Source organism: Amblyomma mixtum, chromosome 3 (genome assembly GCF_055824585.1).
Source record: "Amblyomma mixtum isolate Tamu chromosome 3, ASM5582458v1, whole genome shotgun sequence".
Taxonomy (NCBI): domain Eukaryota; kingdom Metazoa; phylum Arthropoda; class Arachnida; order Ixodida; family Ixodidae; genus Amblyomma; species Amblyomma mixtum.
Genome location: NC_143014.1, coordinates 128,181,488 through 128,205,093, shown reverse-complemented (window position 1 = coordinate 128,205,093; position 23,606 = coordinate 128,181,488). Strand labels below are relative to the sequence as shown.

The 23,606-nt window shown below is 46.0% G+C and overlaps 1 protein-coding gene across 3 annotated transcripts in view; it reads left to right on the top strand.

Annotated features, from left to right (window-relative positions):
* Window positions 1-23,606, top strand: part of LOC149351793 (cytochrome P450 4c3-like) — a 124,745-nt gene that overhangs the window by 49,638 nt on the left and 51,501 nt on the right. For 2 of the 3 annotated variants that reach the window (XM_089581125.1, XM_089581124.1), the window contains one exon: window positions 16,018-16,581. The exons of the other annotated variant lie outside the window; for it this stretch is intronic. In XM_089581125.1, the coding sequence (XP_089437251.1) occupies window positions 16,323-16,581 (259 nt within the window). In that variant the 5' untranslated portion in view covers window positions 16,018-16,322. The remainder of the gene's footprint in view (window positions 1-16,017; window positions 16,582-23,606) is intronic. 3 annotated transcript variants of the gene reach the window in all.

The following is a 23,606-nucleotide window of genomic DNA, read 5'->3' as shown; positions in this document are numbered from 1 at the left end:
TTTATTCCATTATGTAACCACCTCGGTTACCATACCAACCAGTGGGTTAGAATTTGCGTTAAAACGCATAACGCTGAGGCCCGAAACGCGAGAAGTACAGCTCAGAGTTCTAAAAGCGTTCCTTGTGAACAGTTAACCTGCATGCTGCTAAAATCCCCTCCACCCCCACGCCAGCATGTTCCTCTTAGTTTCATCACTTATTCTAGCCCTCTCTAAGCGAAATTAGGTTGTACCAGCACTAACGACTTCAACACAGGTCATTTTTTTTATTTCTGTAACATGACATATTTCAATCCAGTTCAATTTATTCAACACACATTTGTGCATAGAGTTGAAGAAACCCTGTCTCGTGGCCATAGTCATGGATATATATTTTAGCTTGATATAGTTTCCTCCGCACAGTCAACTGTGCGCTGACTCGGAAATAAACTGTGATTTAGTCCCTACAACTCCCTACCAGCCCCACTTTATTATTGCTGCCACACTCCTTCACCACGCGTCAAGGTAGGAACGTTAAGAGTCCTTCATTTGCTTATGTTAACAGAAATAGGCTGCGAAAAATCCTCACTGAAGCCTACTGACACTTCCTGACTGTGCCACCTGAAGGCACCTCCAAATTTTTAATATCTGAACCAGAGGTCAACGGAGATGTTTTCTTAACATTTTTGTTTACTCATTTCTATTTACTTTCTCTACTTCTCGCGATGTTTGGTCAGTTGAAACGCAGCTTATGTAGCTCACTGAGCTCAATTTCGGTTTCGATGTCGCAGTTTTCGGCTTACCTCGTGGAACAGCTGTTTTACATAGAATTATTTGCCCACTTAAACTGGCCAAACTGCTTAGTGTACCCTGTCTGTCTTGGTAGTGGAATAAACAATATCTAAGGTTAAGGCCCCAATTTATTAATGAATATTTCACATGTGATTCACTGGGCTTCTGTCTTTTGCTTTTCACCGTGTGTTCTTTTATTTTTGAGTGTGGAGGCTTCAGGCGAAGATTCATGCACCAACCACGGCAACCTTATCCCAGCCAATATACTTATCTTATCTGCTTGACAGGCCCTCCGCAGTCTCCAGCTAAGCTTTCGTGCTCTTGGAATCCGCTGTGTTGGCCTGACCGATCGCTGCTTATCTATTCTCCGCTTTACATGTACCGATGAAGTCGATTTTCTCCTCTTGGTTTCTGCTAGGATATCATTAATTCGAGATTGCTCTCTAATCAAATCTCCTCTCTATCGGTGTCTTAATGACACCTTTATAATTTTGTCTTCCTAACTCGCTACGCAGTTCTTTATCTGATTTCAAGCTTTTTCTTCAGTCTCCAAGTCTCACCCGCGATGGACGGATACAACGTTTGAATTTCTTTGTGTATTTTATGTATTCATTCGGTGCTGCCTAGCGCGTATTGGTGGTCCAGGCGGATTTAGCACATAAATGAAAATAAAATCAGTCGCACTACTGTTTTGAGTTGCAAAACTGCAATTAGTGCTTTTCCCTTTGAAGTTGTAGGTAAGCTCCTGTTCTCAACTTCTGTGTCCGATAAATTCAAAACATACCTTATTCTCCTGGTAATTTGTTTTTCATGATCAGAATCTGCGGTCATTATTTGGCCTAGATAGACCCATTTCCCACAAGTATCTACCAACCGAAAACTGTTGTTACCTGCAGAGATTGTGGAAGTATTAGTTTCCTTACTACTAATTGCTGAGATTTTACTGTATTTCCTTCTCGACAACCTCAATTATAATGGTAATTTCGTAAGTCAATAAGCAGGTATGCTGGTACACTAATGCGCTACTAAGGCTTTCTCCAATAAGTTTATGCTAGTTTATAGAAGTCGATGGCCAACATTGAGTATAATTCTTAAAAGCATGCATGGAAGAACATGGTTTATTGGTTTTATGGTTTACGGGGATTGGACATCCCAAAGCGACTCAGACTATGAGGGACAGCGTAGTGAAGGGCTCCGGAAATTTCGACCACCTGGGGTACTTTAACGCGCATTTACATCGCACAGTATGCGGGCCTCCAGAATTTTGCCTACCGAAATTAGACCGCTGCGGCCGAGATCGAACCCGCTTCTTTCAAGTCAGGAGCCTAGCGCCATAACCACTGAGCCACCGTGGCGGTGTTGTAAACAGCGGGGATAGTGGGTCCCGATCCATGACACTCTTTTTAGTTGGTACTTTCGCCTTCCTGCTGCCGAGAACTCTGGCCGCTGTGCAGTACATTTTCGGCATATTTTCATGTGTTTTCTTTCCGGGCTGTTTACGCAATGCCTGCATGACGACTGGTGTTTAAAGTGAATCAAATTGTTTGCTGAGGGCTATACATAAAGCCTCTTAGTACTCTGGACAATTCTCGTAACTTGATGGTTGGCGGGATAAGGGTTTATGGTCGAAACTGTTCCCAAAAACCAGACTGTTCACTTCGTTGGCAGACTAATGTAGTTCAGTAAGGTTGTTTTTTGGGCAAGTTGGTTGCTGATAATGTCGAAAACGTAAGCGCACAAGCCGACGGGGGCATCAGACGCGGGACACAGCGCTAACTTGCAGCTGAATTTTTACCGTGAATTAGGGCGATGGGGGCATTTATTTCTGCTTCTGGTACACTTGAATTTATGGCGCATTAATAATATACTGGGTTACGAACATTTCTAGAACACTCCGTCCTGCCGTCAGCAGTCTTGCAGTTACAGACTCCCTCCTGCAATTTTTTCCTGCTACATTGTTTGGTGTAATTTGTTTACATTCCCCTTAGATGAGTACAGGATTTCCACTTCTTAGGCTCATTTATTCCAGCAGTTAACGTCGTCATTAATTTTCTGCTGTACAAATGCCGTATAGAATCCTCCTACTGCGTTAACTTTCCTGTCCAAATCGTAGATGACAATACAGTCTTTGCCTCTTGCTACGTACATTTGGTTACTGCCCATGGCTAATTTCCTGTTTGGTACGACCTTCCGCTTTGTTGCTGCATAAGGTCACTTCCGGCAAACTCTCAGCAATGTGTACTTCATGAGCATCATTCATTGATGTACAGCGCTCATTTGTCGGACAAAGAAAGCGTTTACAGTAGCACGTTCATACGCACGATACATTTAAAAGCAGCTAGCGCAGTGGCACTCTCCCGTGGGTGGACCTTAGCTGAAAGCTGTGTGTGTATTTCTGTAGTATAATCACCGCTCACCGATTGCAGCAGAGAAAACCGTTAGCAAGGTTCAAGTGGAGGGAAATAGGATGTACATTATTCTACAGTCGATAACTCTGTCCACAGCTTGTCGAGCGCTGTGTGCGTGAATGTCCTGTTACAAAAATACACATTACCGCAGCCGTAAAAGCCATTAGCTCTGACAAACAATTTTGTTTCGAGCATTTTCAACGGCTCTGAGAAGAACGCGTAAGAGCGTCACTGCGCCCGGCAAAGCAGTTTCCTTATGCAAAGAGGCAGGATTTGACATGCGGGCGCACGTGTTTGTTATGGCACAGGAAAAACAAAGACAAAAGTGAAATACGCATGGCAACGCTGACTCCGCAGCTTTCCAAAACAGGCATTTTCGGGGCCGTTCCTTGAGGCGGAGCGTAAATCACTCAGCCAAAGGGAAGAAAAGTAAACTTCACGAACGCCCTGAACCGAAGAACTGCATATTTATTCTCGCCCCCTTTTACAGCGCATCACAAGCGTGCGCTCAAAGCAGCCATGCAGAAATATATAAAAAAAAAGTGAGCACAGTTTCACTCAGAACCTTTTATGACACCAGGGTGTGTCAGAGTATGTAGCAAACTTCCGTCATGGAATGTTTTCGATGAGCGAGAAACACTTTTTTTCCGGGTTCGCGTTTCCTCGAATTTTGGCTTTCCGCTCACTGGTTCCTACAAGTTTCTTTTTTTAAGTTTGTTTCGTCTTTGTAGACTTCCTATGCTGCAACGACAGGAGCTTTGGGCGCCCTTTTCTGCCTGGTTTAACCATGCGGCTGAGTTTTGTAAGACATTTAAATATGCCTCCGTTTCTTTAGAGTAGAGCGGCGGCAGCTGCTTCGTCCCGGGGGGAACAACAATGCTAACGCATACTCTGCTACATCAGCCACATTGGTCGTCTATAATTATTTACAAAGAACTCACACCATTTTGTATAACGTTTTGCTTGAGTTCTTCCACCAGATATTGAAAATAGTCATTTAATTACTACTACTCCTCGCATGTGCCGTGACATCATGGAGGGGAGTGGAAAACAAGCAAATAAAGGCCATAAAGAAAAGTGCAAAGACAGTGCGTGAAGTTCGAAGCATAAAAAAGAAACACCAAAATAACAAAGATGTCAGATGAAAGGAGTGAAAATGCTGAATTCCATGGAAAAGAAAAAGGAACATTATACAGAATCATAATCACTGAAATGATAATCACTGACACTATCACCAGCAAAATGACTCAGTGGAGAAGAATAGTCAAATGTACATTCGATGTCGGCTGGAAGGAGACTGCAATGAGTAGGTTTATTTATTTATTTATTTACAATACTGCCAGTCCCATCAGGGACCATAGCAGGTGGGCAAACAAAAATGGCAAACATGATAAAAATTTGAGCAGTGCACTCTGCAATTGAAAAAAAAGTGGATACAAATCAAACACAGGTCAACAGAAAGGAACAAGCAAAATAAAAGAAAAGGTAAACATTAGCAAGGAAAAAGAAAAATACATGTCTAGGAGTCGGGTGGAGCATTTCCATAAGGAATTCAATTAGAGCACATGGAACAAAAGGAAGAAAAAGGCATTCTAATACACGTAAAGTTATTGTAAAAATGTCCTGCTTTCGCGCTGATTTTTTTTTTTTGTATTATGAACCATCTTATGAAGCTTTACGCTCTGCCCAAGGTATTCGTGCAATAATGAGCGGATCCAACCTCGAGCGCATGGTAATACGCAAAGAGCGATTGTTGGAAGGTAGAACGAAATGACGATAAGAAGTGATATCGATAAATTTCACGATACAAACATGTGCGAAAAAACTTTCCCAGTAAGATAGCCTGAAAGTTTAACTATTTCTATGACACGATGCTTGCAGCGTGTTTGCAATTTTAAAGGAGGAAGTGAAAAGAATTGTTCCGAGCCAGTTCTAGTGGGGCAATGTGGAACGATTGGTTCGGGTCTCAAATGGTGGCAGCATATTCTGAGTACAAATTGGGGTTTTTAAAAGTAGTAGCTTTAGTGAAGTACCATATTTTCCGAAGTATATCTGTACCGGGTGTGTAAGCCCGCAGTGCTCGATTCTCGTTGGAAATCCAATATTTTTACTAGTTTGTGCGTGTTCCAGTGCATGGACCGCAGAGGCCGGCTGTAGGTAGAGACCGCGAACCAGTAAGAGTGCCGAAGCATCAGTTATTTTTTTTGGCTTTCTTTGATGGATGTACTTTTTTCCAGTCACTGTAAAAAAATTATTGAACCCCAAGACTCGCCATGATACACATTGTCTTGGTAGTTGGAGCAAACAAGATTTATAATTTTATAGCAACAAAAGGTTGCACTTCGCTGTCTTCTTTGTCTTCTTTCCTGGCTACAAAACGAAATACGGACCAAAATACTGCGCTGGACGATTGCGATACCAGCAAGGCTATGCGCATGCCTCATGAAATCAAGCGCCGACGATCAGCCACGAGCCTTTTCTATTTTAATATGGGCTGAAGGTGAAGGCGCTCAAAATTCTTCGAGACGGAGCTAACTGCTGGTCCTCGCAATTGCACGTAGAAGCAGTAAACTGAGCGATGATGACCTCCAAAAGCATCGTGACAGTGAGAATTGCGTTCGGAATGACACCTCATAATCAACTACATTTAAACAAAACTACCATATAACCTAGTGCGTACCTGTCGATAGTGAAATTTCAACATTTTGAAACGTACAATCCGGGGACAGTGCACTAAAAATCACGATAGCAGTTCTAATGAAATCGCGCCCAATCGCGCCTCATATAACATAATTAATAACAAATTATGTCATGGTTGCCAAGTTTGTATGGAGGTTTAAGCACGCCCGACGATAAATATGACGAAATAGATTAAAGTTCATCATTACGCGAATGCACGAAAAAGTTTCGGAATACCTCCTGCAAACAGGCGGTAAATAGCATTGGCGAGATAATGTCTCCATGCCTGACACCAAAAGATGAGGAGTTCGTAGGTAAGCATTCATTAGTTTGTATTCGTTAAGGCTTAGTTCTATTCGGTATTTCTAGCATCGGTCAACGATATCATCCAAATAACATTTCGTAGCCTCTTTGTAATTACCAATAGTAATTTTCGGTACATTTTTGTCATGGTTGTGTACTGAACGGGAAAAGGTCAGTTCAAAGGTGAACGAGAAAAGTGCAGCATAAAATGCCAGGTCATCTCGAGCTACCTCCTCCTTACTTTAAAATTGCATATAAGTCGCACGGTTGTGCAAGTAAAGCTGAGAAAAATTGTAGAAAAAGCCGGGGCTTTTTTCACCAGCAAACGTGGTAGGCATGAAATTCCTTTTGACCTGAACAATGGTTTCCTTAGCAACGTAACACGTGATAATTGCGATAAGTTCTGTTCGCAATTGGGTCGATAGACCTTGTAATTTCTCTCTTACATGGTCCCTTACATTACTCGCACGTAGTCGAGTGACGCAGAATTAGTTTGAACCACCGGAATTTGAGAAAAAATGAGGTATTCAGCACTGGCAGTTAGTCAACTCGTCATGCACTTGAAATATGCAGGTCATACCTGCGCCCTAATCTAGAAACCGCGCAAACAACGTTATCAAACCGACATGGACTGTAAAAGTTAGGCTCCTAATTTATAACGATTCCTGTTCAAAAAGTCACTGTCTAGCCTCACCGTAGCTACCGCCTGCGCTGACAGTACTGATGTAGCTGGCAACAGCAATAAATGACGGGTATAATATAGAGGTTTTATCTTGAATTATATTACATCCTTATCATTTGCCTCGGAAGATCTCGGTGTTTGTGGGGACGCGGCTTCGCTTGTTGTAATGACAAAGACAGAAATAAAAATAAGCATTAAATAGAATCATAATACCATCGTCATACTAGTGCGGTCCGTGTCGCTGGTTCTATATGAGACGGTGCTGACGAATGTCAAACAGGCGAAAGATCAAATCGTGGAAAGAGCCGCCACAAATTACAGCCTTATACTCTAACTCGCCATTTTATGGCACAGAAGTAAAAACTACAACTGGAGCCAGGAAATGAGGGTCGAATAGTGGAAGCGTGTGGCGCGAAAGAACGGGTCGTGGCTGCCTCGCATTCGTCATTTCAGAAATAGCGACAGCTCCGTCGTATATATCGAAAGTCACGGCCATATTCACGGGCCTTTCTAGCACGCGAGCGGCTTTGGGGATTCAAACCCTGGTTTTCAGCCACCAGCTATAGCGTCCACTTATGCGTCAAGGCACTTTAAGACTGGGCATAGCTGACACTGCCTTCGCGACCGAACAAATGACTTCGGGTCAAAGTGCAGCTTCCGATTCCATCATGGTCTTTGGCGCCTCTTTCAGGGACGGAATATTAAAACAGGCTTTTTCGCCTTGTTCTATTCCGTGGTTATAACGCCGTGCGCTGATTTTGAGTACAGATAAGTCGCGAAAGCCCTTTAACCAGTGGCGATAACCCAAAAGGAGCGCGATGAATAGGTAGGGCGTATAAATGTTGTATTATGCTGGACGAGTGCATTGTCATCGGCGTCGCCGTCACAAATAAGAAATAACGCCGTCATGACAAATAACAGGAGCGTGAAGAGTTGAGGAAGCCAGAGAGTGCGTCATCCAACCACACTTCAAGTTTTCGAATCCGTTTGGACGTTTCAACAGGTCAATGTATTCGCTAGTTTCAGACTGACTATCCACCACGCGGCAAAAGGTGCTCTATATCTTCATGGTGACAGACGGAACGGCGAGAGCCGTCATGGCTTGCGGCACTCCGTTGTTCTCAAGTTTTGTTTCGTGTGGAGGGTTCTCATTTGATTCAGAATTTTAGGCTATTATGAGAGCTTCTTAGCTATTGAAAGGAATTGTAATAGGACGAAAAGGCCTCTGTTTCATGAGGAGCGAAAGTGTTAGGCAACATAAGCAAGGCTCATAGAAACTATAGCCATGAATGGGTCGTCAACCGCGTTTACCCAGAGGAATGTTTTGAGAGCGGTGAGCGGTGCGCATTTGTACTCAAGTAATACACCAACATACCTTTTATGTGCCTCATTTTTTCGGGGAAACGATGAAACGATGTCGTTGCATGGTTGAACATGAAAGACGCCAAACATAACTGAAAACATGAAGGGCCGGTTTCAGTAGCACCGATGTTAGTAAGCTCTTTTCTTTAAAGATATAATCCTGCGCATGTTAAACACTACACTGATTTGTTATGAAATATGGAAGCCAATGGAACGTTCTTCAGTTGAGCGATGTCGTATGGACCCTTACTGAAAAATATCTGAATTACACGTATAGTGCACCATTATCGTTAGAACTTTGCTCGGGCATAATTCTCTCTTAAGTTATTAATGGAGAATCCTGATTCAATGAGATGATATATGTGAACAAGCCGACTGATATTTTCTATATATCACCTATAGTGGTACAATACTTGTAAATGAAACAGGCGACGTGGATTGCGTACATCTTCGATCTATGCGGAGCTAACACAGCGTAGCAGGGCTCTTCTATTTTATGCTCATGAGAACAGCATGTTTATTGTGCTTAAAAAATATGCATTGTGTTTTACCAATTCGCTTATTTGTCTTCAATTTATGCACCTTCTATATGCATGTAAAAAGAAGAGGTCGGTACTGTTTTGGAGAAAAAGAAACGGATTTACGTTCGGCCCGAGACCTGCGTTTTACCTGTAGTCGACCGTATGAAGGGCCACTTTATCGAGTTAAGGAAAGGTGCGTTCATGAATACGGGGTTAGAGCCTGTGTTCTGGGCCTGCATCTGCGGTAATCGTTTAACTTACTCTAGAATGAGTTTTTGTGCCGCAGCGGTGCCGCTGGTATGAGTACATTTCAGTGGATAGCTCCGAAATTAGACCACCAGTGCTTCTTTAACATGCACTGTCATCGCACAGCAAGCGATTGTTTGCATTGTCCCCATGTATGCAGATCAACCGAAATTATGCTTTACAGATTTATTAAAATTAGGCACTGAGTAGTATGTGAAGTCCACCTCGGCGCATAAGCTATACCAGTGGGACAAGAAGTGAGATGATAATTGTCAGTCAACCACATGATTAAATTAAATATATTAATGAACTTTTTTATGAGAGATCATTACTAGAGTCATTGTGCGAAAATCCCGTCGTCATAGCAAACCCGTGGCTGAAACGTGGCAACAGAAATGACATCATCACTCCTGGAGCAATAGGCCGCCGGCGTACACACTTCCATGTACCTCAAAGCGCGATTGAGGTGTCCACTGACCCGAGCTAATTTGAAAAGGTAATTTGTATATTTTAGTTAATTTTGCGGCTGATTGTGTCAACTATCATCTAAATTTGTGTCACTCTGGCCGCAAAACTTACGTAAAGAGTTGGATGTCACGTGCCTCAAAGCGCCTAATTTTAAGGAATCTGTAAAGTCCAAAGTTGATTACCCACTATAAGGTCGACGCGGTTGGAAATACAACCCGCCATCCTAATGTCATGAGCCCCAGACTGCCAAGGCTACGCACTTAACGCAACAGGTAATTCCAGCTTTTACCGAACACAATACTCATTTAGGAACAACAACATTCATTAGCTCGGCTGTGATTATATAGATTGAGTGAAGAGGCGGGTTTCTCTGATAATTAGCGATATCCGGCGCTGCACGGCGTATTAAATTTCTTCAAGCACTTTCGTTTCAATCAGCAAGCAGGATACCCAAGTTATTATCAGTGAGTTTGATGCACCTTGTAATAGCAGTAGACATCGAGCCATAAAACCAATTACTAAACGAATGCGATGTAGGTGTCGGGAGAACGCGATCATCCAGCTTTTCACTGTACTCCATAGCTGGTGACGCTCTCTTTAGCGCCGTGAAACGTCACGGCTACGCGCTAGGCAGCCACGATGGGCAATAACATTGCAAGCGCGAACGACTTCGTGTATTTTGCCGCACATTAGTCGATGATAGGCGTAGCCCTTACCAGTGACCGAAAATGCATTTGTGTTTGCATCAACTTGGCGACGTCTCCTTCCAAGGCTTTCCAATGTCTGCTGCGCTCTATTGGCGCCACTTTTTTTTTCTTTCTGGTGACTCCTGATCGGAGTAGGTGGGGTGCATCTGGAGTCGGGCACTCAGTTCACACATATATACTGCGTTGATGGCGCAACTTGTACACAGATTTAATTTAAAAAAAACAATGCCGCTTTTAGCGCCTTTAGCAGGAGAATTGTGCTCATGATCTACTCGTGGCGTTTCGCACTAACTCCGGTTGCCCGATATCTGATATACTCAAATTCTAAAGCCCGGACCATAAGCACGTACAATTCAAGTTTTTAATTTCAAGGCTTATTGGTTCTTTCAACAGAAATGAAAGTTTCCTATCAAGTTTTAATGCAAAAATAACAATATCCTGTTTTTGTTTTTCAGAAATCAAAACTTTAGTTACCTTTTCACTGCTGTAAAACCATAAATCGGCGCACAAATATTCAACACACAAGAGAGATCCAAATGAAGCATCAAAATCTTTCAGCAACGCATTAATTTTTCAATCATTCGTTGCGACTGCAAGCTGTTTGGACGTGAGAGTTACCCTTTTGCAACTATAGTCACCTTTCAGCGGACTTTCTGAGCCTTGAGCGGTTGCTACTGCCATTGCGTTTAGAAACAGGCTGAGAAATGAGATTTTCATAGTCCAGTGAGGATCTGGCTCCTTTCCACAAGGTAGACAAGAAAAGTCAATGCTAACCTCGGTATCGTGGACGCTACAAAAGGCAGCACATGGTCAATTTTGAGGTAACTAGTTTCACTGGGATGGGCTTTTATGTACATTGCAATTAATTTAATGCTTGAACCCCTTTTCATGTTAAAACTTCTTTTTTTTTGTTTTTCTCCTTTTTTATTACTGGTACTTTGACTACTACCAGCCAAATATTTATTCTGTAATTTATATTTATTTTCATAACCTGCAGGTCAAACTCAGCCCAAGCAGCAAAGGCGTTAGAATGCAGTACAGAGCCAAGATCGAGTTAGAGTGGAATAGAATCAAGAAACAACGGAAGATGCCAGCAATAGAACGCTTATAGTTCGCTCCTAAAAGCTTTAAACTAACAACATTGCACGGAACAACTTCTCGCCCTTTACTTTTTTTGGCAAAAAAAAAACTACAAAACTCTTGTTTTATTGCATTTAGATGTCAACGAGTGTTGATGTATCTGATGTGCTTTTTATGTTCACAGTTAAATTTGTTCGAAAATTACCTTGAAGACTTTTGGACAAGAAAAAAAAAAACACGAGACGACTTATATCTCGGTTCATATCTTGGGTATGAACATTTTTCTGCCCATTGATATTGCAGGTGAATCTACTTTCTGATACTTCCGAAAAACAAACCTAATTCATTTGCTCTGTAAAACTTCACGTTGAAGCATCTCTTCTAGTGCACGGGACCTATGTTTCAGCTTCATATTCTAGTTTTGCCCGGATGCTGGCGTTGTGAGGTAACATCTCCGTAGAGGTGGGAGCAGTCTTATGCGAGCTGTATCTAAAAGGGGCTCTCAATGAAGTTCCTGTATGCCAGGGATATTCAAGGACGCTACTCCACAAATCTCCTGCAGCAAATTTTTTTTTAATGCGTCTAATAGAAGCTTAGCCTGCAGTCAAAATTTGAATTTCAGCGTATTCGCGCCTTCCCCACTCCTCCCACTCGACCCCACCGTCGGCTGCCGAAGCGCGCGGGAATTCCCCGGGGGCGGAGCTCCTTGTGACGATGCAGACTGGCTGCGGCCATGATAGTCCTTGACGTCTAAAAAAAATCCAGTCAATAGCCGTCTCTTAACCGATATACGCAGACGGGCGATACAAAGGAGAGCGAAGGTTTCAAAAAGTCGCCGGAAAGGCCTTGCCAACTTACGCGCGCGATTTTGGGTTCTCTGCAGTGTGTAGAAGTCTATTATTTAGGTCACATGTTCATGACAAATAATGTAATGATTCCAAGAGTTTATGCAGTCTCCTCAGAAGGTGTTTCTGGGCCCCTTGAAGCTGTCGTTTTAAAAACCATAACTTCAGCAGTGCAGGAGCTCGCGCATTGAAATAAGAGACGACCACGTCAGGCCTTTAGATTAAGTAACACCTACGCAATTAGTACATTTCTCTATTTAAGTAACAAGTATGTCAAAATAATTGAAGTATGAAAAAACAGGTAAAAATTCTCGGATTTTCTCGGGTAAGGCGCAATAACATTTTATTGACATTTAGCTCCATGCTACAACCCAGCCACCCATAATCTACTGCCGAAAGGTGTTACGCAACACGTAATAACCATTATGAGAAGAGTCCCTTTAAAAAGAACACAGAGGCTGCCACCAAGCTAATAGGGAGTTTCTCTTCGATCACTGAGATATCATTTATTTAACTAAGAAACAATAACTGTCCCAGCTCAATTGCCCGTAGGACTGTAAACGCTACATGAAGATTGTTAAAAAAGCAATTATTGATCAAGCAAACTGACTCTTGATGAATGCTTGAATACATGGGATAACAGCAGAAAAAAAATCTTCTTAGCTTCAATCAATACAATAGCTTTCAGCGGAACACCTTCTCAAAATGCAGCAGCGTTCCTGAGCGGATACATCTAAAATGAGCGAAAACTCATGTACTCTTGTTGGCAGTTGTTTGCTGTAGATGAGCGCTTCCTAAATGCATATTCAAGGTTTAGTAACAGATTGTGGCAAGTTCATACAACGCTATAAATATACACAATAAAATTTCTCAGCAGCTTGGAAGGAATCCACTTTGTACACACTTTTCACTTTCAGTCGTTTAATCTGCTCTTTAAGTACACTGAGGAGCCAAAACTCTTATAGACCACATTTAATAGATTTTGATAAATTAGCATTCAAAAGGCTCTCTCTGGCATATCTACGTTTTGTTCGTAATCTAGTTTAAAGTACACAGACTGCGAAGATCCTGGTTTAGTGCTACTTATGTACTTTGTTCCTTTACATTTAGAATGACCGATGGTTTAGACAACCCACGGTAATCATGATTTCTACGTAGATTTGTTGACGAAATGAAATTATCAATTTCGTACCTCGGGCACTTGGCTCACAACGCGAGAAGTAGTTTCTCAAGTATATACCGAAAGAAAAACTATCGTTCATTTTGAATTTCAACGTATTTCCAACTGAAAGTCCTCGGCTGTAACTCGAGATTAAAAAGGTGCTCATAAGTAATCTTAGCTAAATAATAAAACAGAGATGAATTAAATATAATAATGCATGCTCTAGGTGGCCACCGAAAATCATCTCAACTTCGTTCCCGATACCTGGATCGGCATTTTCTTGCTTTAGAATCACATTAGTTAGCTGCGACTCCCTGGATCGCACTAGGACTCTTTCGACGAAGGCTTGAGTAGAAACTGTGGCGCACATGACACGTACCATACGGGACAGTGCATTGATTCTAGCCGCTTCTTGCGCAACGGTATGCATGCGGCACGCAAAGACCTATGCGCACGCCAAAGAATAAAAACGCATAAATGTCATTAGATGCTGAGCGAAGTACGTAATTAAAACGCCAGTTCATCACATTTTAAAATCCATTCCAATCCACTCCAATTCACTGTGCGTAGAACGTAGTGAGCACATCCTGCATTTTTCAGCGTGTGGAAGCGCTCTAGACACTGTGAAAGAGGATGAGGCGAGAAAAGGACAGGTGCGAGTGGGAGAATTTCGACTCGATCAGTAAGCACGTAGTCCTTCCTACATACCACAGCAACTACACCCTTGAGTCCAGTAAAATAATTTAGCGTGCGCAATTGCCATTTGGCCGTGATTGAGGTAAATTACGCGTTTAATGCGCTGCTTTACATCAATGTGCTTTTACTGTTCCAGGTATTCATCGAGAACAGCAGCGCTTTGTGAGAATTTATCGCCAACATTGACAAGCCATCGTCACAATCATTTTCGTTATGTATATTTAATAATAAGTTTTGTTTGGCGGTTAGCTGGTGTACCAACAGGAGCTTTCGGAAGGATATCTGGTCGCGAGCACATGCTACTGTTGCAAAGGAAATGCCATAGTATATCTCTTTTCACTTTTTTGCTCCGGCAGCCTTGTCTGATGCTTTCTTCGTTGTAAACAAAATAAGCGCAGTAGTAGTATGGCGCGACCAAAAACTTTCGCACTGGCCTGCTGGTGAGCGAGAATGTTAGTCGTATGGCACTTGGAAGCAGGAGAATGAGTGCTGTCGATAGTAGGCCGTCTTTAGTCACACACGGTAAGCAGTGGATCTGGGAATTAGCGCAGCATGTGCTTTTCAGGGGCAATGGTGAAGCTTTTTCTGTCACAGAGACAAAGCTAGAAGTCTAAGAGTATTCTTTGTCGTCGCTTCACCGATTTTTCTAACCCATCAACAAAGCAGGTTTCGGCGAGGGAAATCTAGGAATCGGAGCGAACCTTGAACTCGTATGCCAAATCTTCTTGAACTGCCTCTGGGCTGCCTAGGACTTCATTAATCACTCTGGGGCCACATTTTTTGGTTTAGTTTGGTTAATGGGGGTTTAACGTCCCAAAGCGACCGAGGCTATGAGGGACGCCGTAGTGAAGGGCTCCGGAAATTTCGGCCTCCTGGGGTTCTTTAACGTGCGCTGACATCGCACAGTACACGGACCTATAAAGTTATATTTTTTGTCCGTAGATTTCCACGGCATTTACCAAATCTTTGTGCGTGGAGAGCGCGCACGAGAGTACACATTACGCCTCTCATGAATCATGTGTGTAAACTGCGGACAGTGTCATCCCGCGACGGCGTTTCTTCAATGCGCTTTTGCAGGTTTGCTTATACTCGTTTTGTTGCCGACAGGCAGTTAGAGGTTCTCAAAATACACGAAAACTCCCCCATCTTCGGGCAGTACAAATGAGATAAGTGCTCCTAAGTTGCGCAAAAGCGCTCCCGATAACAAAGTTACGAAGGAGATAAGAAAGGAGGGCGAACTGAGACGTCCGGCGAGAGGAACGGCGAAGACCAGCGCAGACGGGCCTCCGCAAGAAAGCAGAGCCGGCAGAAAAAAGTGACGGCGTGAGGGTGAGACTGGCGAAGCCCATATTGACGGGGCGGCAAGTCAACAACTCTGCGCGGAAAGAAATTTGCCCCGGGACCACGTGCCCGACCACAGTGTCCGCGGCGGCGGAGAGGTTAACGATTAGGCTCCGACTCGCCTGGGCAGATAGGCAGCCGGGCAAGGAAGCGAGTAATATCGCTCGGCGGGGCCCGGCATATGGGGACGGGGGGCAAAGCCGTTCGCTGGTTTTCACAACCAATAACGAAGAAGGTAAAGGGCCGAGTAAGCGCAGAAGCCGAGCAGCAAAGAAAAGGGAACAAACGAAAGGAAGAAGAAAGAGCGAGCCAGGAGGAAAGAAGAGAAGGATAATCGCGCTGGCCTATAGCCTGAGGAAAGAAACTCGCAGTTGCCAACTTTCTATTTTTGGGCACTTCCCAGCGGCACAAAAAGAAGCCAAGACCAAAAGGGCCAAAACAGAGAAAACTTTTTCCCCCGCAGGCTTTCTCCTCCTGCGCGCCGCCATCTTGAATTTTTGCCCTCTCTCCGAGCCGTAGCGGGACGACGGCGAGAGTCAACGAGGAAGCCCTCAGCGGAGAGGTCTCGCGGTGACGTCACGCCCGGTTGGCCCCATTGGCCCAGCCGCGGTCACGTGGCGAGCGGCCGTCTCGAACAGACAGTGCTCCCGTTTGGGGGATTACATCAATGCTTTTAGTACGGTCCCCGGTGCGTTTCCTCGGGGTGCTGGTGGTGTAGTCGTGCTGTCTGGGGGGCCTGGGCACAGGAACCGCGCCACTTCCTGGCATGCGCCTTATCGGCGGTCCCGGCTGAGGAACCGATGCCTACGCCGAGAGCGACCGCGAGGCCCCGGAGGCCGGCGCCCCCGCCGCGCCGCTGCCGTCGGCTGGCCTGCCGCCTGCTAGGACCCCGCCACGACGACGACTCGCGGACGGCGCCCATGTGACACCACCGGAGCGGAGCTGGACGCGAGGAGCGGCACTCCCGGAGGCCGACCATGTGCGGGCTGCTCCCGGGCTAGCGGAGCCGCGAGCTGCGAGCCGGCTGCCTGAGCGGACAGTCTCGCCAACCATGTCGGCGGGCGGCGAAGCCACCCTGTTCCCCATGACCTTGACAGGCTTCCTGCCCTTCTCGTCGCACAGAGTCCTGTGGTCCCTAACCTTACTGCTCTCGTGTATCGTGCCCGTGGCTGTGCACATCGCGCGGCGACGACGCATCGCCGAGCTCATCTCCAAGATCCCGGGGCCCACGGCGGCGCACCCGATCCTCGGCAACTTGGACGTGCTGTACGAGCTCAAAAAGTACAGGCACCTCCTTGCGCCGCATATACGTAAGTCTTGCCGTGAACCCGCCGTGCATGATGACCTTGCTGTGTGCGCGCCGTCAGTGTGTCCCGCCGTCCCCCGGTGCGTGCACGCCTGTGTGAACGGCAGCTGCCGTGCGCCGTTCATGCAGCGCATGCAGAGCACCCGCGCTTCCGGCCTTCGAAGACTTTCGCCGCCGTAGCAGAGACACGTGCACCAGGCGCGCCGAGCGGCGCCAAAAAAGCGCAAAACAAGCAGGAGCCGAGCGCGCGCGCCGGGATCCGTCGGTTCCAAAAAAAGCGGGCAGCGGCGCTCACTTCCTCGCGGATACCCGCGGTGTCCCGATTTCGGCGGCAGCCACCCAGTTGCCTTCGGGTCATACGCATGACGGTCGGCGGCGGCCGGCCGCGCAGGATCCGCTCTCGCGGAGAAGAAAAAAAGCAAGCAGGAAACACGCCGCAGAGAGAAAGAGCGAAAGCGAAAACAACCAAAAGACAGGCTTTATCTGCCGTTCCTGCTGCGCGGCTGCTGCAAGGACGGAGCCAGACAGCGCACTGCAGAGCCTTCACGACTCGGGCCGAAACGAGTTCTATGGAGCGCCGTGTTCGCCAGCTGCACTGCTGCGTTTCTTTCTTCCTTGGCGCTGTTTCGCTAGGCTGGCCAGGCCAGCAGAGAAAAGCTCGTCGAGCGCTTGAGGAATGGCCGCCTCTTGACGTCTTGAAGCGTTCCCCTCCGCCGCCGCGCTCTTTTCGCCTCCCCTCGCGAGGGCAATGGGCTGCGTGCGAGCCGCGCGTCTGCGGGCGCCGTCAAGCGCGCCGCCGAGCACTGCAGGCCGCGCGAGGTCATCGCAACTGCAGTAGCGGCACGCGGGCGTCTTGCGCCTGCCCACATCATGAAATTTGCCAAGAACACGAGCGCGCGAAAGTAGTGGCGCTCAAAGAAAGCTTCGCGAGTGAGGCGCGGGGCAATGTGCGCTATCTAGCTCATTCGCAATGCGAACGGTGAAGAAAACGGCCGGTCCGAGCCTTTTTTCCGCGCAGTTTCATTGAAGTATGTGGTAGGTGCACTACGACGTGCGACAACTGACATTGGCAGCTTGCACACTGTGTGCACGCTGCCACACTGCAACAGTGCCGTTTTCTTAGCGCGATGACGCGGGGCAGACTCATGTATCCGGGTGATGACGACAGACCCGATCCGCAATGTGAGTGGCCTTAGCGGCATAGTTACGCAACAGAGAACATGCTTTTCCGCCTATATGACTTTCTTTCTATATTCATTGTGTTCTTACTTTCGTGTATTATGCTTCGTCTCTCTGCACAAACTTTAATCACAATATTCCCAGCAAGAACACAAAAACTTAGCTCCGTGTTTGTTTGCCATATTTTTCTTTCTTATTTCCGAGGTCTGGTTCTGAAGAGTATGCTCCTGCTGTCAATTGATGCTGTTCTACTGATATGAGCTGTTTGTATCTCTATGACGTCGTTTTGATGTTTACTTTTTTGCAAATGTGAACTTTTCAGTCCCTGATATATGAAACTGAAGCGTGTCACGTGCCATGACATAAGGTCACCAAACGTTAAATGCTATCATCCAGAACAGTTTCTCTCTCTCTGTCTCTCTCTCAGACCATTTGCATAACACCTAAATACTTGAAAGTTTTAGGCCTGTCCCTACTATTTGTACACGTGTCCCACCTAAACAGTATAGTCAGATATTTCCCTGCAGGCGTTTTTCTTTAGTTTTTTTTTAGGCAGCCACCCGTCATACTTTTTATTTAAACACTAGCAGTGTAGCTTTGTTGCTCCTGCAGCGCACGTAATAAAGCAATTGAATTGTTTTCCAAATCCTCGGCCTTCCGACAAGTATTGAAGGTTGTTTACATCTTCTCAAAAAAATAAAAAATACAAGCAGACAGATGCGAATTTGTTTTTTAGAACAACAGCCAATAAGGTATTGAAGGGCCGTTGAAGCTTACGTTCAACTTCTTGTACTATATTATCAGTGCTTCCAATTTGTGGTGCTCTTAGGACACTTTACTCAAGGATCTAATTTTCCCCATCGTTTGTAACGGAGCATACGAAGGAAATGGGCATAGGTGCATTACTTCATTACTTGACAAGTTAGAAGACGCGCGTCTGAAGCATGCCCTCTCGCCGGAAAAGTCAGCGACGTTTCTCGAGCCACCAACAACAGTTCCTCGATCCCTTATCACCGTTGTATCCGACGCGCATCGTTCCATCATCCGCCGTCGCTCTTTTCCGCGGTGCTGCATTGGCTTTCGCCAGCGCTGCGCCGAAACTATTTCACCGATGTTGTCCCTTCCACTGGAAAGAACGCGGCGCCGTTGATTGTTTCTCTCCCTCTGCTTCTTTTTTCCATCGTTATTGTTGTTTCAACGCGCTTCCTGCTAAGAGTTTCTGTCGCTAAGCGTTCGCCCCGGAGGTTTCCTTTTCGCAGAATGTAGGCCACGCAGGGAGAGCGAAAAACGAACGAAAGGGCCAGCGGCTGCGTATAGCAACGGCGACCATGTAACGGTGGCCGCCTAAGGCCGTTCCATCGGCCTTATACCCGCTAGCTCCCTTGCCGAAGCTTCCCGTCGCGGAAAGCGAGGCACGCGGCTCACCTGGCAACGAGGCGGAGCCGGCGCGAAAGCGAGCCGGTCGCGCTCATCGCGAGTGGCGCCAAGCGGAGACCGCGTCTGCCGGACGACACGGACGGGCGGAGGAGCGAGATGCCGCTGATAAGATGAGCATTACGCATAGCAGTTTTTCGGGCGCATTTGTTCGACGAGGCGTGCTTATTGAACGGTCGGGAACGATATGACATAACGATCCAGGACGCAATTACGAGTCCGTTGCGAGATTTGCTGTGTGGATCCGAGAGAGAGGAGGTCCTAATTTTCTTTTTCGCACCTCCCTCTCCCCCCTCCCTCTTCCGCTGCCGTCGCTAGGCAGCCTTGTTTATTTTTTTTATTATGATTACAAAAAAAGTTGGAAACGTGCATTACGCACGCAAATGACTTCACGTAGCTGAAATCCGCAGTGCGGTCAAGCGACACTGGAAGATGAACCATTTTCTTGCACGACCACTCGACACACACTTCATTCCTACCTTCAAATGTTTTCAAACAGATTATGACTGACTTGACGACTTTCTTGGAGTAATTTCTGAAGGGTATCATGAACATCTTAAGGGCGTAGCCTTTCGAGACACCGGTTATTGCAAGTTATCTGAGTAGTTCTGCGCTGTTGTGCAAGTTGATTAGCTGATGACTTGAAGCATGTCGCATCCGAGCGCTTTAATCGAGTTTGTCACTTGTTGCTGTGAGGCGCCCAGAGCTAGCAGCATCAGTTTCTTCTACATCGAGCTACGACACACGCGAGCTCGCATTTCTTGTGTAAGCTGTGTGACCACGCTGTTGAAGTGAAACGCGAAACTTGACCGGTTCTCGCGCTTTGCTCTCAAGCAGCGCGCTGCATCAACAAATAGCAATTCTGAGTGGTTAGCAGGTCACTGCACTGTTTATTTTGCAAATTAATTAGCTCAGACCATTTGCAAGGCATAAAAAGTTGCTTAATTTCTCCGAAGAAAATATTTGGAACTATTTTCTGAAGCAAAAAAAATTGTGGTCGAGAACACCGAAGCGCATGGAATGTGCATGGCATATGAAACTTTTCGTCCATTCGGAATTCGCCCTTTCGCCGTTACAACTCTGTGTAAGGCTATCGAGAAAAGCCTCCAGTATTTCCGTAAATTGCACTTTACTTGTTGAAAGGTACGGATTTTTTCGCCAAAAAGTTTGAAATTTTGCCCTGACATTGAAACGTAGTTTGCTTCTCGAAACCGTGGTCTTCTCTCCTACAGCCAGTGCTTGGCGCTAATTTCGGGGCACTTTTTAAAAAAGCGGGTTTACAACGGTACGCGTACTGAATACCAGTGCAGAGAGAGAGAGAGAAAAAAAACGCGCCCACAGAATTTCAGCAGAGGACATTTTGTGAAGAAGTTAGCGCTACAAACGGACAAGGAACAGAATTAAGGACACAGAAGACATTCACGAGATCTCTGTTGTGAAAGTGCTTGAAAGTGGAAAATGTTTTGTGCGCTTGTCTTATCGAAACGCAAGAAAAGAAATCTACTGAAAAAACAAATCAGTGCAGCGAAAATCACAGGTCGCGACACTTGTCAAGAACGTTGCTTAGTTTCCCGCGAGAGATCGCGAGTGGGTCATGCGAACGGTCCCAAGTGTAGCTCGAGGCGTTTCCGTCCTAAACGTCCTTGTCTCTCAGGCTCTTTATAGTTTCGATATAGCCGTCTGGACTCTCTTAAAGGAGTCCTGACTCGCCTCTCGTTAAAGCTGTTGACTGTTTTTGTCTGAAACTTAGCTATTGGCGTTAATAGCATGCTGGCAACTATAGGCCCACGCCTTGAAGTGCTTTCGATGTAGGTGCCAAAAAAATAACACGAGTCTGCCGAAAAATTACGCCACTTCTCCCGGGGCTGTAATAAAGCTTCCAACTCAAGTACATGTTTCGGCAGCTGGATATCCACGTGTACTTGTACTGAACACACGCGCATTTCAGAGCGCGCCGCGATGCAAGTTTTGTTCCGACTCGCGTGCTCCCTTTTACTTTTGTCGCACCTCAGCGGCTAATCGAACGACGTGGCTTTTTTTCGCATTGTTTAGTGAGCGCGCTTTCTTTTCCCTTCCTCTCACTCTAGAAAGCCGGATGAAGGTGGCGTTGTCTTTTCGTGAAATCAAGAACGGCGGGCTCTGAAAAAGAGTTTGATGCTTAAGAAACGCCGGGCGCAGTTGGAAGCCTGGTTTAAGACCCGTCACGAGACAGAAATTACCCACTGACATTTCTGCACAAAGTGTATCCTGTAGCGTGCCTGAACGAAAACCGTAAACGGATACTGAAGCTGTTTATCGTATTTGCCTCCGCGCAGCAAGATAATAATTTGACCAGGAGCAGTTGAAATAGAAGCGTTTGAGCTCGATTTCATTGTGATGCCGCTTCGAGATGGTGCCAACTTGGCCCTCATCGGCGCACTCATTAATGAGTTTGAAAGAAAGGAAGCAATTGGTTGACGTGCTGATGTTGCTTAATTTCCCTTCCGAGGCCGACAGTCGGCGCCGGTGTATGGCCGTTTGCTCTGCAGAATCGGCATCAGCCTCCTGACACATCCAAGCCAAGTAGGCCAGCAGAGGGAAGGGGGGGGGGGACCAAACACCGCTTCCGACACACAACTCACGAACTTGCGACGTCAGCAATCTACGGAGCCTGCCGTTTTTCCCTCAACGCACGCGGATGGAGGAAAAACAACCAGGCGTGCCCTGGCTGCGGCTGTTGGCGCTTTTCTTCAAGCGCCCTGCTGCTTGCCCAGCTTCAGGCATCGTTGGAAAGGAACTGGAAGTGAGGTGAAAGAAACAGAGAGGAAGGAGAAACGAAATCACCTGAAACAACGTTGCGACGGCGAACGCGGGAGGAGCCTTATGCGGCACCGCAAATGTGGAAGGTGCGCGGAAGTAGCGCGAAGATGGAGCGCGCTTTGGTTATCTGTGCCTGGTGCCGTATATGAAGGCTCATGATCGACGGTAGAGGTGCTGGTTCAGTATACGCTTTCTGTTTTCACGCCGACTGCGCCGAATTTGACGGAAGCTGAATCTCGTTTCACAGCGATATAATGGGAAAGTTCGCCGAAGTTTGCGGCCTTGTAGCAGTAGTCGTAGTAGTTTTTGTATGTATGGCATTACTGAATAATTAATGACGGCAATCTTTTGGATCACGCGGCAAGTTTTCATACCAATAGGGATGGGGCATTGTTTGTTTTTTCGCCAACTGGCTAATCAGAGCGCGGCTAAGCATTTTGAGCCATCTGGGGTGAGAGAGATGGCAGTGGTACTACTGTCATTTCACCACTGCTAGGGAGAACGGACAGTTTGGGAATTAAAACAGGCACTTTCGTGCCAATAAGGACTAGCTAGGATACAAAACTAGAAAACACACGGACAATTCCTGAACTCTGATCCGTTCAACGCACACGGTGACGTCATTCTAACATTTTTTTCTTACATTTCTTACATCAGACGTTACTACGTTAAGAAACGACATTTTAAATCTTAACTGGGCAAGTCTGCAAGAAGAAGTGTTTTGCCTTCGTTTTGCCTACATCGCTCTTTGCCGTTTTTTCTCTTGTCCAGAAGTTACATAAGCGTTTTCAGGAAGTGGTCCTCGTCTATGTGATATTCGGCAGTGGATATTCGAGCACCGGAAATGTACCGATGGCTGCAACGTTGCCCGGGCAGTCGGACGTACTGGGCGGCTACAGGTCGTTCCGCGTACTCATGCGGTTGCCTTTCTGCTGCACCACGAAGGAGCTGTTAGTCGTCTGGCTTCGCTCGTAAAAGTTCTGCAGCATTCCCAGTTTTCAGGCTTGCCATATGCAGTAGCCCTGGCGCAGCGCTTAGCAAAAGCCAGCTATCAATGCCTGAAAACCCCATTGTAGCTTCTGACATTTCCTAACAAAAATGTAGTCTTTAAGGCAGCGTTCGTTCTGAACACCCTTTTTTTGTCTCCTCCTGGACAGCCTCTTTCTCGGGCCTAGTAATTCCAGAAATGAAGTAGTTGCAGCGCAGTGGAAAGCTGAAGAACTTTGAGTGAATGACAGTTATTACCCCCTGCTGACTTCATGGTGTGGACCAGAAAGAAACTCCCAAGTTGGCAATGTTGTTTTAAGGCGAAATCCTTTAATGTCTCATCGTTGTAAGCAGCAGTTGTCGACAGAAATGTCACGCTTTTCAATTGGTCGAAACGGTCGTGACGTCACAGTGCGCCAATTTCAAACGGGGCCAATTGTACCATGCAACCAATTGAAGGGATCATGTAGTGATGCTCCAAGTAAGTGGGACTGAGCTTAGTTAATTGCTTAATTGCCCAATTAGCCTAATTAACTTTTCTAGTCAGGCCACATAAATAAATAAAACCGAGTAAGAAATTGGTCGAGCTCGGGAATCGAACCCCGGTCTTCGGAGTGCGAGACGAGCATG